Genomic DNA, 17,879 nt, shown 5'->3' with positions numbered 1-17,879 from the left:
GTTGTTATTTTTTTCTCATGTCTATATTATATTGCTTACATCTCACTAAAGACTTTATTTTTAATAATGTTATGATTTTAATTCAAGTTCAAGCAAACAAGATGGTGCTAGAGGTGGCCTACCAACGTGAGTTGTTGGATCATTGAGGTAGCACCTCATGCCCTATAGCCATGGTTTCTTTAAGCAGTTCAACTTCCTATAACCATGGTGAAATCTTTTTTTCCTCAAAACTCTTAGTCCCCTAGATTTTAGGCACCTCATCACCACTCTACTGTTGAGACTCACAACTATATAGTACATAAATATAACTATAATGAATACTTTAATTTGACTTGACATTGCTCTACCTCACCTCGTCTTGGAGGCTTTCCCTATGAGTGTCCCTTGGGTGTGACTTGATTGGTTTTTGATGGTAGCATTGGTTTTCCATTGGTCACTAGTGGTGGTGAGTGGCCAGACTTATGTAAGTTACTCCATCTCCTCTAAGGGTCCGTTTGGATCACAGATTTGAGCGAGAATTGAAATTCAAAATTCTCAAAAATTCCCAATCCACTGTTTGGGTCTACAAAATGAGAATTGAAATTTGGGGAAATGTGGATTCAGTATCCCCATTTGACCCCCAAAACAAGAATTTTGTCTCTCCTCAAAATACTTGTTATTTGGAATTCTTGTTTTAATTCCCATTTTAAATCCCATTTTTTGAGAATGAGGATTTCAACTAAACTGAAATTTAATTAGGTTTGACATCCAGATGCCCATTTGGGAGCACCTATTTTCACACATATTTTTGAAATTTAATTGAGTTGTAACTGAGAGAGTGAGGCATTTCAAGAAATGATACCCTTTGCATCTATTTTGGGCACCCTTTGAATGCCATTTTGTAAAAATTAGTAGGTGTCGCTTGAAGAGTTCAGAAAGATTACTGTAGATTTTGTAAGAATACAATTTTTTTTAAATTGGGGGAAATTTTTTTGGCTATTGCTGCACTTGCTCATATGTTTGGATTAAATAAAACAACTAGTACCACACACATCTAATTTCCTTCGTCTTTCTTTTAACTTTTTCTTGAATTTTTATTTTGTAATGAACATTGACATTTCCGACATGTGTGGAGTTGGAACCACCATGAACAGGTCCTTCAACAAATTGAAGATATGAATTGCCTTTCTCACTGTAGCTTTTATATTCATATTTTGAACCAAATAAGCTTGGAATAAGAAATTCCAAATATCAAATATTTTTTGTGTTGAACCAAATAGTGCCTAAATAAATTTCAGAAACCGAAATACAGATTTCAAATTCCACAATCCCAAATCAAAGATTTTAGATTCCAATTCTTAAATCATATTCCAAAAACCAAACAGACCTTGACTCTATCGATTTCTAAGACAAAATGAAGACAACCGAAGGTGTTCCATTCTTAACCTTACTTCCCACCACACAAATATATAGAAAAAGTGAGCGAGCAAGACGTACCTTTACATCCCACTAGTGTTCGTTTCATCATTGAACACATTACTCTTGTTGCTATCATCAAAAGAGCCCTTAATTCACTTCATCTATATTTTGATATCTCACATAATAATAGTATTTAAGAAACTCGCCCTGCATTTGGAGAATGAGTCGCTCAACCAGTCCTTTTCTGTCCACCAGAGTCATTAAATGGAATCCTCCCCCAGTGGGAGTCTCTCTACAAATAGCGGTCTGAGGGTTGTACCGGGAGGAGGCGAGTTCCTTGCCATTGACAAGTACGACTTGAGAATTGTGGTAGTTGGCCATATAAATGGAAGATATGAGAATTGAGGTGATTCTCCACTGAGAAATTAGACAAAACCTATAGAAGGTGCTTGGCATTGAAATCTTGTAATCTTGTTGCGTGTTTATCGGGGCGGGACCCACCAAATCTGGGCGGGGATTCTTCAGGACGAAACAGTTATTGGCTTAAGGGAGACCTGTTCATTCATCCTTACAAAATCGCACTGCAGCTGCAATGCTCCTCCTCCATATCAACATGTCTACGCGCATGCGCACAGTCGCTGTCTTCGTACACACACCTCTTTCTTCAATTAATATTAATCCTCTCCATCATCCAAAATCCCCTTGCGTCTTCCCTCCTCTCCATCATCCAAAATCTCCTTGCATCTTCCCGCATTTCCTCATTCTCGAAAATATTTGCCTAATTTGGGGTTCCTGCGGCTAAATCGTCAAGGGTTCCTTTCTGCTCAGCACACCAGTGACTTTGCTTCTGAGAATTCCAGTGAAGCTCATAAAATGTCGACTTATTGGGATGAAGATGAAAGAGTCCGACGGATTGCTGCGGCTATACGTGTAGTGCCGAATTTTCCGAAGCCTGGTAAACAATATTTCTCTTTCTCAATATCAGCTTCTGGTATCTCTGAAATTTTAGAACTGGCAAATATTTTTGCTATTTTTCTTTTATTTTCATTCTTCTTTAAAATTCTTCTAAAATCACATTCCATTCTTCTTTAAAATTCTTCTGAAATCACATTCCATTTTAAAGTACTTCTGAGACATCAATATTGCCATTGAATGCTCTATTTATTCATTTTCTATTTATTTTCTGTTAATAAACCACCTGTCTACGCTGAATAAGTTTTTCATAACTTTTGAAATTTACAACTTTTTTCCAATAAGTTCTTATAAATAATTTTTAATAAATTTCACTTCAACAATATACTTTTGGTTTAATAACTGTGATATTATTATATAAATAGTTATTCAATTTTTTATTAAATTAAATATAAATATTATTTTATACATTTATTTATTTTATAAAGTTTTATTACAAATAATAAGGCAGTACAAGCCACTCCTCTCTAAATTTTCTGTGCACCTTGCCATATCTGGCTCCTCTTTAATCTTTCCATTTACAGGCATATATGATTTCAATATATTTTCGTGCAACTTGTATTCCATTTTAGGTGAATCTTGCCTAAAATTTTATGACTGGCTAATGACCTGTTGTGGGAAATGTAGAGCTTCAGCTTAATTTACTGAAGATTTTGTATAAATGCTTGTATAAATGCTTAGTTTAACTCTGTCAGGAGTAATATGGAAGATTTTCAAGGCTCTATCTTTTTTAAGGATTTTACAACACAATACAATGTGTACTTTTGTTAAGAGATTTACAACCAGACTGTTAAGTCTACCATGTTAAAGGATTTGACTGCTACAATGATTAGAAAATAATAGTAAATTAATTTGTGTAACTGCAACTTACTTTGCTGTTAAGATCTCTCTTCAGTTCAATGATATATCACCTCCAGTGACTAATGTATCAAATCCTTTCTTATGCTGCTTGAAAACTCTGATCTACAGTAGAACTACCTTCTCAAACCTCTAGTGCATCACTCTCATAACTTTAACAACAACAGCAATCAACTTTAACAACAGCAGCAATCAATTTCATCAACAACCTTTGAATTGTTCCTTGTAGGTCCTTGAATAGGATTCTTTTTACCTCTTTTGATCCTTGACCTAATTAGGGTTTAGGAATCCTCTGGAATTCGCTCTCGATCTAAATCAATGATTTAGAATCATCCATTTTCCAATCATTGGCCTTCTTATATTTCACTGGTCTATATTCTGCCTTGGAATCATAAACAATCATGTCTCCCTTCCTAATAAATCTCACCAAATACTTTCCTTGATCTGTGCAAATGTAGTTTCCCGCCCGGTGGAACTGTTACGCATAAGATTATGTGCCATTCCATTCATTTATGTGTTCTCTGTGCAACTCGGTGAATACTCTGTTCATGCTCAATGCGAATGGTGTCGGTTAAACTTGGCTTGGTCGATAGAGTTTGTGCTCCGTATATATAGAACTGCTTGGTGTATACTGTGCTTGTCTGGTATAACTGCTTCATACTTACACTTTTGTCTTTAGCTCGGGCAATATATTATGGTTCAGTAACAGTATTCGCCGACCAATAACTCTTGCTCTCATCAAATAACTTTTGACACTAATGACAAATGAATGTGCATAGGAGTAACAATTGAGTCATATTATTTTGTTTTTTATTAATATATTTGTATACTTTGTCACTCTGATAATGTTTCAGAACTTTTTAATAATGAGCAATAAAAAAAACGGGAAGCTTCCTCTTTTAAATATGTTTTTAAAGGTTATTTATTTAATATTTGGTTTAATTTATTTATAATTTATCATTAATATTTTAATATGTTATAATATTTTTTATTAATGTATTTCTATAATAGATTATGCAATGTAATTAAAAATTTTAATTAAAATTACACAATTAATATCAAAAGTTATTTCTTATAAGATTATAATTCTTTAGAATAAATTAATTTTTTTCAAAATTATACTTTTTTAGAAAATTTATTTTAAAATATTTTATATTTTTAAACATAACTATTACAAAATAGACTCAATTTTTATTTTTTTTAGTTCTAAAGGTTGAATTATATAATAAAATTTAGCAAATTATATAATTATATAACATATAATATACGTAGTATAAAAATATATTTAATTAAAAAAGTATAATGAATTTTTATTTCTTCACTCTCTCTATTGCTTTGCACTTACATTTTCTTTTTAATTTGTGATATATAGTTTTGATTAAAAAAATACCTAACACTCAAAGAAGGAATCATCTTTTCTTTTGTCTAAAAGACCATATCTTGTATTATTCGAAATGGCTGTTTATGAGCTTATCCCTGCAAAATTTCATTAAAAAATCTGGTATTCTGATGTTCAGGAATTATGTTTCAAGACATAACAACCCTGCTTCTGGATCAAAGGGCATTTCAGGACAGTATTGATATATTTGTTGAAAGGTACAAGGATAAGAATATCACAGTGGTTGCAGGTATATTCAACATTTGATATTGTGCTTCATCAAAAGTTTATATAAAAATTAAGAAGACCAAGCTATAAATTGTATAATTTTCTTTGGAAATTCATCATTTGTTTCTCAGGATGGGCCTAATGCATCGATTTAAAATCTCACAGAAATGCTTCATAAAATTGATACTTATTGCCAAGCCTGAAACAATAAATCAGAAGTTTGAGATTTATTATATATTTGGAAGCATTTGAAGAGAACTTTACTTAATTAACAATTTAATATCTTTGTTGTTTCTATATAGGCATATTAGTATGCTGAATGCCATGTTGGCTTTCTAAATCAAAGCGTTGGACGCAAATTTCATATTGTTGTTTTTAAGATCAACAGTTATTTTAATTTTACTGCGAATCCTATAACATGAATGAATATTGTATACCGTATTTAATGGCTTCCGCTAAAATTCTCTTTATTTAAGAGAGACCACAGGAGCTAAAACGATTTTGTGAGCAAACATCAAAATGTGATGAAAGGTATAAAGCCTCACTCAATGTAGAAAATGGGAATATTCTCAGAATAGGAGGAAAAGCTTCGAACCACATATATATGTACTCCAACATCTAGGACGGTTAACTGATTTCTCTATTATTGGAAAGGAGTGAAGCCTTGGCTGCATAAGTTCTATAGAAGCCCTGAGTTTGACTTGATGCATACGCTTCCTCAGTTCGGATGTAAATGACAACTTTTGATCAGTATGGTTGAATTTGTGGTTTGACTTTTACAGTCATTTGCCGGGTGACTTAAGTATAAAGATTATACAAATGCAATTTCAAGGAACTTTCTTGAAGTGATGACGTCCTTCATGCAACTTGGATTCTTCAAAATGAACTTGGATTTACATACGAAATGCAAGTTGATGAAAATTTTCTTTCACTTCAAAATTCTGATTTTTCCTTGTCCTTGTTCTTTGGTTTCTCGAACTCCATCTTGATCTTACCTTGAATTTGCACTTGATGATCTGATTTTAGATTTCCTTCTCATTTGAAGTCCTCGAGCTTGATCTTGAAGCATTCACTTGTTCTCTCCTTGAAGTCTTGAATTTGGCCTTGCCATCACCTCCTTGCTCTCCTAGGTTCTTCTTGAACTATTTACCTTGCAAAACAAAGGGAAGATTTCATTAAGATCAGAAAATTGATAAGAAACAAACGAAATGAAGTAAATCTTAAATTTTTTTATGAGATTACATCTAGATCAACCCTCTCATCTATATCAAGAGAAGGGGGCAAAATGCAATACTATCATGGATCTTCTTTAGTTCAAGACCAAATCTCTTTTCTCTTGCAAATTTTAAAATGAAATTTTATTAGAATCTTGAAATCAAATGTATACCTTGGTTTTATTGTTAATGTTGAAATGAAGTTGCCTCTCTTCCTTTATGTAGGCACTGGGCATCATGAAGAGGCATGTCTTTGAGGAGGCCAAGTTGCCTTTTTTTAGCTAATAAAAACATTTAGTTTAATCATTATATTATCTCCTTATGGCCAACATGATGAAGGGATCAAATGGATGTTTCATCTTTTATTTATTGTTTAAATCACCACTTCTTGTCTTTGATTGAGCCCTCTTCTTTTTGGGCGGAATTTGAACATGTGAGAGGCATTTGGGTTTCGCTTGCGGTGGCAGAACCCGCCATTCCAAGAGGAAGGAATCTTCCTCTTCTCCCTTCATTTTCCCTCAAACTCATTACATCTCATTTGTCTTGAGCAATCCTTTAATCTTTCATTTTTTGTTCATCGTCACCCAATTTTGAAGGACTTAATTCATGTTTTAATGCAATGGAAGAAAGGCGGAATTCAAGAAGCCAAGAGGAATTCAAAATTCCTCACTTTAAGTGAATCTCCACCTCCTTGAATTGGGTCCAATTGACCTTAATTTCCCCTTCCTAGAATTAGTTTCACATGAAATTTTGTTTTTCGTAGGCTTAGGGGCTTTGCTTTACATCTTCCCTACTTCATGTAGGGGCCAAAATCTAAGGCATGGAGAGGAATTTTGGATTCCTTTAAGGTCGGTGGATTCTACCATGCCTAGAGGATTTCCCTCTGCAATCAACATGGGGTCCATCAGAGGGCCAGGGGAGGTGGGGACTCTTTGGTTCTTTCCCTTTGTTTCATTTCGCTTCTTAAAATTTCTCGTCTTAAATTCTCCATCAATCCATTGTTTCCTCTTTATAAAGTAGATTGGGAACTTTGATCGAGTTTCATCTTGTTTCACATAGGGCAGAAATGGTGGAAAGGAGAAGAATTTTGATTCCTTTCACTTCAAACCTTTTCAAATTTACAACTTCCTCATAAGATCATGCCAATGTTTTGATCTTCCTTGCAGTTTCAAGTTTCTTGTTCATCATTCCATGAAATTAGGAGGTCGTATTTATGGTTTTATCATTCTAAGGAACAAGGCAGAAATTGAGGTGTTGAGAGGAATTAAGATTCCTCTAGGGCAGGCAAATTATGCCCTGCCTTGAGAAATTTCCTCTCGTCTCTTCACTCATCTCTTTTGTTCATCTTGGAAACCATCTTGTAGTTTACAATCTCTCCAAACTCCTAGCTTGTATCCTTAGTAAGTTCTCCTTCATCATGCCTTCATCTTTGCCTTTAATGGCCTTCAAGGTGATGGTAGAAATTAGGGGCAACAGACACCAACGATTTCAATCTTGTCCAACCATCTTGATCTCACCTCAAACTTGTAGCATTCATTACAACTTGAGGGGAAATAAGTTTATCTCATGTTATGATGCTGTTTTCCATAGAGATTTGGCATGTTAGGTGAATATTTACATGTCTTACTTTTACATGCTTTCTCATTTCAAGGTTAATTTCTAAACTAGGGCTTGCCCAAGGCAAGACACTTCGCCCCAACGAAATCTATTTTTCCACCTTAATATTTTTTATTTTATCGAATAAAATAAACTAGCTACCCATTTACTTGAAAAGAATTAATGAAAATAACTGATTAACTATATTCTCTTAACTACCAATTGAAAGATTAATAATCCTTAGAAGAATGATCAAGTTAGATTAGCCAAATATATTACATGTGAAAGTGAAACAATATATAATTGTAATTTATAACTACCATTTCATATCAACAGAAAAGTAACTACAAAAGCTATATAGCTGAAACTGAAGTAAGATGCAAATGAAAGAAAATATTGAAACTCTAGCAAGGTTTAGATCACACCATGTCAAGCGAAGTAGAATCTGATCAGTTTCGTACAAGTCTTGGCATTGGAGGAGAGGAGAAGCATTGTCAGAGGCTTAACCTCCCAACCATGGACCTAGTGTAATCTCCACTCATTCTCATTTGAGAATGACCCTACCTTGCATGACATAAGGCATGTGTACACCATCTCGTCCTGCCTCCTGAGCATATTGGTGTTAGAGTTGTCAATTGCATAGCCGGCTAGACTGCGAAACCCTCAAAACACTATACATCTGACTATGAGTTATCATGACCTCTAGTGATCATAGCAGCATCATTCATCACTAAGTGTACCCGGGCCAGGGATTTCAAGGACACTATGTGCCCAATCATCCACTGCTTGACTTGACAAATCAAACAATACCCTTTTCCCCAATATGAGCTGGCTAGATTATCATTTTCAGTTCATAATTCATCTTAAGTTTTGATATATTTCTTTGTTCTTTGTAGGCTATTCATGATGTCCATTTTTTATGGTTTACACCATTCATCTTTGCCATTCTTGACTATTGCTAATGAATTTTGGTGTACTTTCCAGCTTTCATTATGTTTGATAAATGATGTAAGGTAACATCTTTTGCCTTAAAGAAATTGAAAAATGACAGAAAGATAACATGCAATGGTTTCAATGTAGCTAAACCTGTTCAGCAATAGCTAGGCTTCCCAATCTTAGAAACATATGAGGCCAATGCCTCTGTATTGTAGGGCATATACCCAAGGTTCTTCTCATTATATTGCATAAGTACTAGAAGTGAATATATATAAGGCAAAATCAGAGATCTAATGTAAGCCCTATGAGCTCCTTGTATGACTGATATAACAGTTTGATCCTAGTTGAACTGTCTTGCAAATGCTTGACAGAGTGCAATTGGACCAACATGAGAAATTATTGCATCATGATCTTGATGGAATTAGCCCAAAAATAAATGATAAACAGCAATAAGGGAAACGTAACAACTAAAACAAACACCATAAGTTACCCTAGGAAAACCCTTCTAAAATGAAGGGAAAAACCTAGCCACACAACAAAAGATCATAAGAATTCAAGTGTACGATGCCTTTCGCTTAATGCGATATATAACATAAAGATAGACTCTTCACATTACAATTGGAGGTCTCTTTAATTTCCCAAAATACGACTCTTCGTATTTCCATATGAATGCCTCAATGCATGTCATAAGGCACATGTCTCGATATTACAGTTTATCATAAATGCCCTTTTCAGCTGAAGGTGACCATGACAATATTAATGCCCAGAGATAAAGATCTCTATCACAACTACAATCTCCAACATTCCCTCCTAGTGAGATAGAGAGATCTTTAGCTAAACAGTCACACAAGGCTGCAGCCAAAATGTCAATGATAAAATCTTATCATATAGATCCTATAAAACTCATGGAATCACTCAACATGAAAACCCTGCAAGAAACACAACCAACTTTCATCACAGATTCTCTCAATGTGATGCTATCATGGAATCTCTTAACATGACGAAACTACAAAAATCACAATCACCTTTCATTATGGACTCACTCGATGTGATGCTGTCATGGGATCTCTCAACATGCAAACTTGCAAAAATCACAATTCCCTTTCATCACAAACTCACTCAACATGACGCTATCATGGAATCTCTCAACATGACAAGCTAGTAAGGTTTACACCCAACAATTTATGACAAACTCTCAACGTGATACATGTTAAAGTTGTAGCTTCGATTGAATAAATTCGATTTGAGATACATCGTTATTATTGGTAAATCATCATTTTCTATATATATGCATATTCAAGTAATAATAATATATATTATTATGTATAGTATATAATATATATACATACATACATACATATATATATATATATTATACTAATTATTATTATGAAATATATGTATTAATTAAATGATGATTAAACCTTGGAGACATGTATGCTCCTCTCATATTTATATGAGATCCAAATCTGCATTTGGAACATATATATAACATGTCAATATAATTACATTTGCAAAAACAATTCGTGTTATTCAACATGGTATTAGAGCAAGGCTGCAAATGTGAGAAATAATAGAAATGATATGGAAAAGAATTCATACAATGGAGGAAAAGAATATGAATCAATTTATGGAGATATCCTAATTCAATAACATTGTATTATAAAGTCGACGTAGGAAATGGAGTTCCATGCAAACTGAAAAATTATTCCTCCAACATCTCGTACATCCTAGTCTCTGGCAAGGATGAAAATTATGCAGCACGTATCGAAATTATAAGGATGACAAGGTGGAGGAAATACAAAGCATAAATATGTTTGTTGAATCATTGAAGCAATTACAGTACGTAGGCCCATGACATTCTTTTGTGAGCTTTTATTATGGTAAAATGTATATCAAAGGCGGTGATTACTTTGTGCTCGATTCTATGTGGATGTGTGGATAGAGTTCTTCTTATAGACTGTTTTGGGAGGTTCAAAGTCTCAACTATTTGGGTTTCGTTTTTCTTTCTTAATAGCGATTTTGATAATTGACATGTCGATTTTGCTCTATATTTCATTTAATGTGCTAAGAAGATATATTAATAGAAAAGGAAGGAGTACCAATGACAGGTGGATGACACGTAGTGGGGAAGACATGTAAATTCAAGGAAAAACATACATATAATTCATATTGTTCGAAGACAACATTTTGAAATCCAATAGTATTTGGCACGACAACTATTGTACATGACATGAAAGGAATATTGTGACATGTTTCTTTGACATAGGGTAAAAAAAGGTCCACGACTGGAGAAAGTCAAAAAACCCTTAAATCGTTGCATGGAAGAAAGTAAGCCAAACGGTTTAAGGGACGATGGAATAGGAAATAGTTAATTAAATAACAAGGTAAATTCCCCTTCGTGGATTCTTAACTTGCATTTAGTAAGGGGACTCCCTAGTATGCACGATCAATATGTAGCTTGGAGGAGCATTTTTTGGTACCACCAAGTATGTTGAGTGATCGTGCCAAGCTATACGATTTCAATAACCCCTGTAAGTTCAATCAGTCTGCAAGATGATTACAAAGACAACTTGAATGAGCATACATGGGAGTTTACATGATGGATTCAACACAAAAATGAAATATTGAACATGATCCTTTTAAACATGGCCATCGAAAGGAAGAAAGAGAAATAAATAAGAAAGGCGTTACAAAGAGGTAAGTACAGGTGACGGGTACATGAGGGCCCCGCCTCTAAGGTACATCACTATAATTTTATGTTGAGATTATTATTTTATATATATAGGGATAATTCTTAACATTGCTCTAAGTAAATAATTTTTTTGGGTAAATGATGGAATATATATATATATATATATATATATATATATATATATATATATATATATATATATAAGTTATAAATTCAATACATTATAACAAATTTTATAATATATTCTATTGGAAAAGATCTTATATTGATTCAATACATACTATAAGAATTATGTGCCTTGATCTTTTCCTTTGAAAATGTTATTGTAGGAAGAAGGAGATTGAGATTTAGAGGGAATCTATCATTTCGTTAGAGGCAACCTTGAAAGAGAGGGAGTAGATAGAGGATATGATTCAGTCAACCTTTAGTGATCTCAATCATATTGATCAAGAGGGAGTAAACCATGTTAAGATGGATTCTCCAGTGATCAATAAATTGCCATGTTATAGATATGTTCACGGATAAATTACATGGCATCTATATCACAGAATCTCTCAACGTGATGACATTATGGACTCTCTCTACATGATTGTCACTATGTATCTTTCATAAGTGAAAGAGTTATCAGGTTGACCTTGTAACTCTAATTTATTTCACATAAATAAGAATCCATAATTATCAAGAAGGAAAATCACAGCTGAGACTCATTTGCATCAAGAGTCTCAAAATCCTACAAAATCAATAACTTATCATAGATAAGGGAACTTATTACCATCATGCATACAATGATTGAAATACCCTCTCAACAAAGATTCCCTCACAATAGGGATGGCTTTGATCGACACAATAAGATAGATGATGAAACGTCCCTCTAAGATTGAACATCTCCTTTTGAATCACAAGCTCCCTCTAAATGCAAAATATCTCCCCATGATTGCAATCAACATTTTGAAATTCATTAATCTCTCATCATTTAGGATGCAACTTGCAACCAAGGGAGATTAATAACATCAATACATTATAAGTATTAATGCTAAGAGCATACTATTTCCAGTTATGTGAACTATACAAAAATTATACTCATAGAATTCTTATATTAAAGCACAAGAATTGATCTCTAATAAGCCACTGTTTTGAAAGCCTTATCGATGCCTCCAAGCATCCAAATTCCCAGCCGAGAACACGACACATCCACAGATACCAACTCAAGGAAACTAAAACTTGTACAAATTATTAATGCATAAATGCAAAATCCAACACCAATAGTAACTTCAGACATTGCACACAAACTTGATAAACTCATGCAAGCATACACATAAGCTTAGATGTGAGCTATTTGAATCATCAAGACCTCGAATCATCTCGATCTAGTTCCATTTCGTTCCAATGAAGCCTTTGAAGTTGAGGATAAAGGATTCTTTGGAGCCAGGGAAATGAGCTTTGGAGCTTTAGATACCTTCTCCATTTCAGATGTTTTCTTTGTTGCTTCATCTGACTTCGTAGCTTCACTTTCATTACTCCCACCATCTCCAAGATCAACCACTTGTATTTGTGGGCTACTTGGTAGGAGTAATGTGGCACTTATAGATGGGATTGGATTGCTATGGGGTGACAGAGCCATCGTGACTGCATTTTCCTTTACTTCTTCCGCCTTCTTCTTTTCGGCAATTGTCTCCGTCCCAATCATTGGCACTAAACCATCTTGAAAAGTTTTATCAAGTGGGATGTTCTTGTTAGGGGGTTGATCACCTCCACCAGCTGGTTGAGCGGGTCCTTGAGTGAGAGGTAGGATTGTGCATGAAGCACTACTTTGAGAAGATGAAGTTGCTATTACCTTTGGGGAGGACTGGGCGGATACGCCTTTGCTCCTACTTCGCCATGTTGTGGTCCACTCGACCCACTTTCCGGTCCTCTTGTAGATTTTGGCCATCATTATGTCTAGATCTTCTATAACAACTTCGAAAGGTTGAGAGCTTATGGGAGTATTCCTTAACTTGGTCAAATAAGTATTGCTATTCATATTTTGGCCATCATCCTCAACTCTATCGACATCTATGTTTACCTTATACATCTTAACTTGATCAACTACCAATCTTGCAAAGGCTCGATTACAGCTTTCGAATTCATCTTTGCAATCAGCCCAATAATCTTCAATTGTGGTGATATGCTTTATCACACTCCCACTTTGCAGAACATCTCTACCATATGTGTTGGGGTCGAACATAGGCCTCAAGACCTCATATATATCTAGCTTGTGCATTTTCTCAAAAACTTTGATCATGTTCTTGGCATCTAAATGGGTGTCGCAACTAAAAGCTTCAACCTTCATAGGGAATTCATATGCCTTCTTCTTCAAGCTTCTGCTTAGGACGTTCACTTGCAAAGCTTGTCGGATAATCTCGATTAGCACTATCATATCGCTCAGATATCTTGGCAACTTCAGGGGAAATCCATCAAAAGCTGCAAGACGTAGATAAGAAAAAGATGAGAATTGAATGAAATAACAACCAAATTGGCTGATGATAGCCATGGCTTCGGGGGAGAATCTCCTTTTTGGGCATCCTTGTAGTTCCTTGCAAATTCTCACAATAAATTCATCATTCACCTTTTTACATAATCTGGATAACTATTCTACAGTTGGAGACATGGGTACAACTCATAGGACTTAACATCATTAGGAAAATTTTCTAATCTTGGAAGGTTAGGCCAAAATTGCAAAGAAGCTAACATGTAAATCAAGAATGAAGACATGTAGAATGAATTGTAAAACTTGGTTGCCTGGAGGGCATTGGACAGAATCTCACTTACCTCTTCTGCCCAATCAATATATTGGGTGTCTGAGCATATGACTTGAACCAAAAAGAAGTATTGCTCAATAAAATTCAAGGCTTTTACTTCACCTTTCAATCTATGCAGAAGAACCATAATATAAATTATCTCTGGTTTGAGAATGGTCTTGAACAAAGTTTTGGGGTCTTTGCTCTTTTCACTTTGTGGCTTGAACCATGTTCGCATGATCTCCTTCCTTAGATCCATTTTCTTCATCTTGAAGAGTATCGGTCTAGTTCCATTTAGTTCCATGAAGCCTTTGAAGTTGAGGAGAAAGGATTCTTTGGAGCCAGGGAAATGAGCTTTGGAGCGTTAGATACCTTCTCCACTTCAGATGTTTTCTTTGTTGCTTCATCTAACTCCATAGATTCACTTTCACTACTCCCACCATCTCCAAGATCAACCACTTGTATTTGGGGGCTACTTGGTAGGAGTAATGTGGCACTTAATCCTACAAGAGGACCGAAAAGTGGGTTGAGTGGACCACAACACGACGAAGTAGGAGCAAAGGCGTATTTGCCTAGTCCTCCTCGAAGGTAGCAACAACTTCATCTTCTCACAAAAGTACTTCAGACACAATCCTACCTCTCACTCAAGGACTTGCTCAACCAGCTGGTGGAGGTGATCAACCTCCTGACAAGAACATCCCACTTGATAAAACTTGTCAGGATGGTTCAGTGCAAGTGATCGGGATGGAGATAGATGCTGAGAAGAAGGCAACGAAAGAATTAAAGGATAGTGCATTCACGGTGGCTCTCTCACCCCACAGCAGTCCAATCCCATGTATAAGTGCCACATTACTCCTTCCAAGTAGCCCCCAAATACACGTGGTTGATCTTGGATATGGTGGGAGTAGTGAAAATGAATCTATGGACTCAGATGAAGCAACAAAGAAAACATCTGAAGGGGAGAAGGTATTTGAAGCTCCAAAGCTCATTTCCCTGGCTCCAAAGAATCCTTTCTCCTCAACTTCAAAGGCTTCATGGAACTAAATGGAACTAGACTGGTTTAGTTCCATTTTGTAACGGTCATCTCAAAATCCTATATGTACCCAATTGAAAGATTAATGAAAGGTCGGCTGATTTTTGGTGTGAAATACTTCATGTTGCAGAGAAAAATTGAATGTGTTTTCTATCAATTATTTATTGTACCATTGTTTATCATAGTTTAAGATATCTCTTTGAGTTGAATTGAGATAATGAGCAAACAGAGTTTTGTTCCCTTGTTCAATACAGCGAATCGAAGATAATCATAGTATTATTAGAGGCTAAAAGAGATTCTTTCCTGCATTATTTCTTAAACTTTTTCTTTGCATGCTAGAGTTAAAAGCATTATGATAAGTATCTAATCCATAAATAGACTTCATTACTGCATCATCAAATTCTGTGGGTTCATAAGATGTATGAGTTCACAATTTGATTAGTGTAAAGACCCAAATCCTAGCCTGAGTTAGTTCTTATCTAGGCCTATCTTGGTTTTCCTCTCCTATTCTCTAGTCAAGAACAAACCCCGTTTTAGAATTAGGAACAAACAAATTCACTGCAAATCATAAACTCAAGGGAGTTGTACCTGTAAATATAGAGGAAAATTAGTCATTCAGCTACGGTTTCCCAACTATTGTAATCAGCCATTGTTCATAAATATTGGGTATTTAAAGAGTTGAGTAAAAGGAACAATCTGTTTACCAACATAAGCATGACATGATTTTTTCAGAAAAATTGACTTGACAAGAAGGCTGCAAAATATTTATATATCACTTGTGTTTGTTCTGCTGATTGAGTCACGAGCTCCAATGATACTCAAATGGAAGGCACAAACCAGCAGACGCTAGTAGAGCAATAATTGGATTGTCAATGATCAATGGTTTCCAATAAGTCTTCTTACAAAGACACCGTTTTGTGTATATTGATTGAGCACAAACAATATCATTATGGATAGGGAAAATTGGTAGAATGCTTGTAGGGATATGTCACTAAATCAAGCATTGTGTTCGACCTTTTCTTGACTGCATCCACTAGAAATATAGATGCAAGCTTAGTGATCGAGTGGACAAAGAGAGATACATTTGCATGTGGAATAACAAGGTGGTAAGCCATGCGTTCAAAATCTTGGTAAAAATATGAATAATAAGGTGGCCGAAATATTAAATGGACCATAAGAGACCGCTAGACTTAATGAGATAAATTCATTTGTTTTGGTATTTGGTCATCTCTCACACTATTATAGATCATAGTCATATTATCTAAGTGTACTTGCACATGTTTCTTATACACGTACATATGCACTACGTTAAGATATACATTCACATGTATCTACATACACATAATGTATACGTATGCACATATGTGTTACTTCAAGGTACATGTATACATATATATGTATAGTGAAATACATACAAATATACCTAGGTACCATGGGTATTATTTATAACATAACATATCCAACATTAGATGGAGCAAATCTCCCAAGTTAAATTTGAAGATATTAATTTTATTTCTCTTATTTGTTCATGTGAAATATAAATATATATTTATCTTTTCATTTGGTGATGTAGTCAACTCATGGTGGACAATTGGCATTATCTAGTCTGCCCTAGTCTGCTTTTTCCCTGATCCAAGCAGTTTAGAGGAATACTTGATAACTTAGTGGTAGGTTGGTGCTCGTGCCCTATTCCCTCTTTGTTAATGCTTTCCCCCTTCTTTGCGCTCCTGCAAGGAAGAATAACATGGTCAGAGCATATTTTTAAATCATTCAAATACAATTAAGTTACTGTAACATCCTCGTTTCCAAAGTCTTAACTAATATCATATCATATCAAAGAAATACAGTTAATACTTCATATTCATAGGAAGATAGTTATAATAGTTGTGTTTATGTGAATGAGTTTAATGGTTACAAAATAGTTAAACATAAAATTTCATAACTAACAATTTGAAAACACCATCAATGATTTTATCAAAGGGAAAAATCTACATACTGTAGAATTCAAAACCGAAATTTGTCTAGGATGCTTTTGCAAAACCCAAGTTAATACATATATGCCGCTTAGTAACAAATAGCTATACCACTTTATCAAAACACCATTACCATCAAATACCATTATATCATTTAGGGCATCAAATACCATTGTATTATTTAGGGCATCAAATACCAATGTATCATTTAGGGCATCAAATACCACTGTATCATTTAGAGCATCAAATACCATTGTATTATCCCTTCTCCTTCCATTGCTAACTATGGCAATAACATTCAGTTAGAAAATATGCTCATATTCATTATTCACATAAATAGAAGACTGAAATAACAATCCATTAGATAAACCTATCTTTTGCATATAGATATATTCCATGTTTAGTTGGAAGATCAACTGATCTAACTGGTTACCAATTACATTGACGAGAACAGTTACTTTCATTAAAGGAAATAACTGAATCGATGATAAAAATCAATTCATCATATCTTCTATTTGTATACACATCATCAAAGTAAAATACTTGTTACCAACAAATGTTTGAATGCATAACTCATCTTTGTTTGGTGCATGTCTTGGCATCTTGTGGAGAGGGGAAACATTGTTAGGGGCTTAACCTCCCAACCGCGGACCTTCAAAATATCTCCACAAATCTCATTCGAGAAAGACCCTCCCTACCCAGAATAGACATGGAACACCTTTTCCAGCCATTGAGCATTTTGGTTCTTAATTCCGCCACTCGACTTGGCAATAGGGTACAAATTGGACAAACTTGAGCTTATTGATTAGTTCTTTAAAAAT

At 34.7% G+C, this 17,879-nt stretch overlaps 1 protein-coding gene across 1 annotated transcript in view; it reads left to right on the top strand.

The window, feature by feature from the left end:
• Window positions 1-1,625: 1,625 nt before the first annotated feature.
• LOC149570669 (adenine phosphoribosyltransferase 1-like) overlaps window positions 1,626-17,879 on the top strand; it is a 98,404-nt gene continuing 82,150 nt past the window's right edge. Inside the window, exons 1-2 of the mRNA XM_089823213.1 lie at window positions 1,626-2,353; window positions 4,746-4,856. Of these exons, the coding sequence (XP_089679339.1) occupies window positions 2,272-2,353; window positions 4,746-4,856 (193 nt within the window). The 5' untranslated portion in view covers window positions 1,626-2,271. The remainder of the gene's footprint in view (window positions 2,354-4,745; window positions 4,857-17,879) is intronic.

Source organism: Cupressus sempervirens, chromosome 3 (assembly GCF_028749045.1).
Source record: "Cupressus sempervirens isolate cs-2001-9-10 chromosome 3, ASM2874904v1, whole genome shotgun sequence".
In the NCBI taxonomy this organism is placed as follows: Eukaryota; Viridiplantae; Streptophyta; class Pinopsida; order Cupressales; family Cupressaceae; genus Cupressus; species Cupressus sempervirens.
The sequence above is the reverse complement of the archived record's forward strand: the minus strand, read 5'-3'. Positions and strand labels throughout refer to the sequence as shown.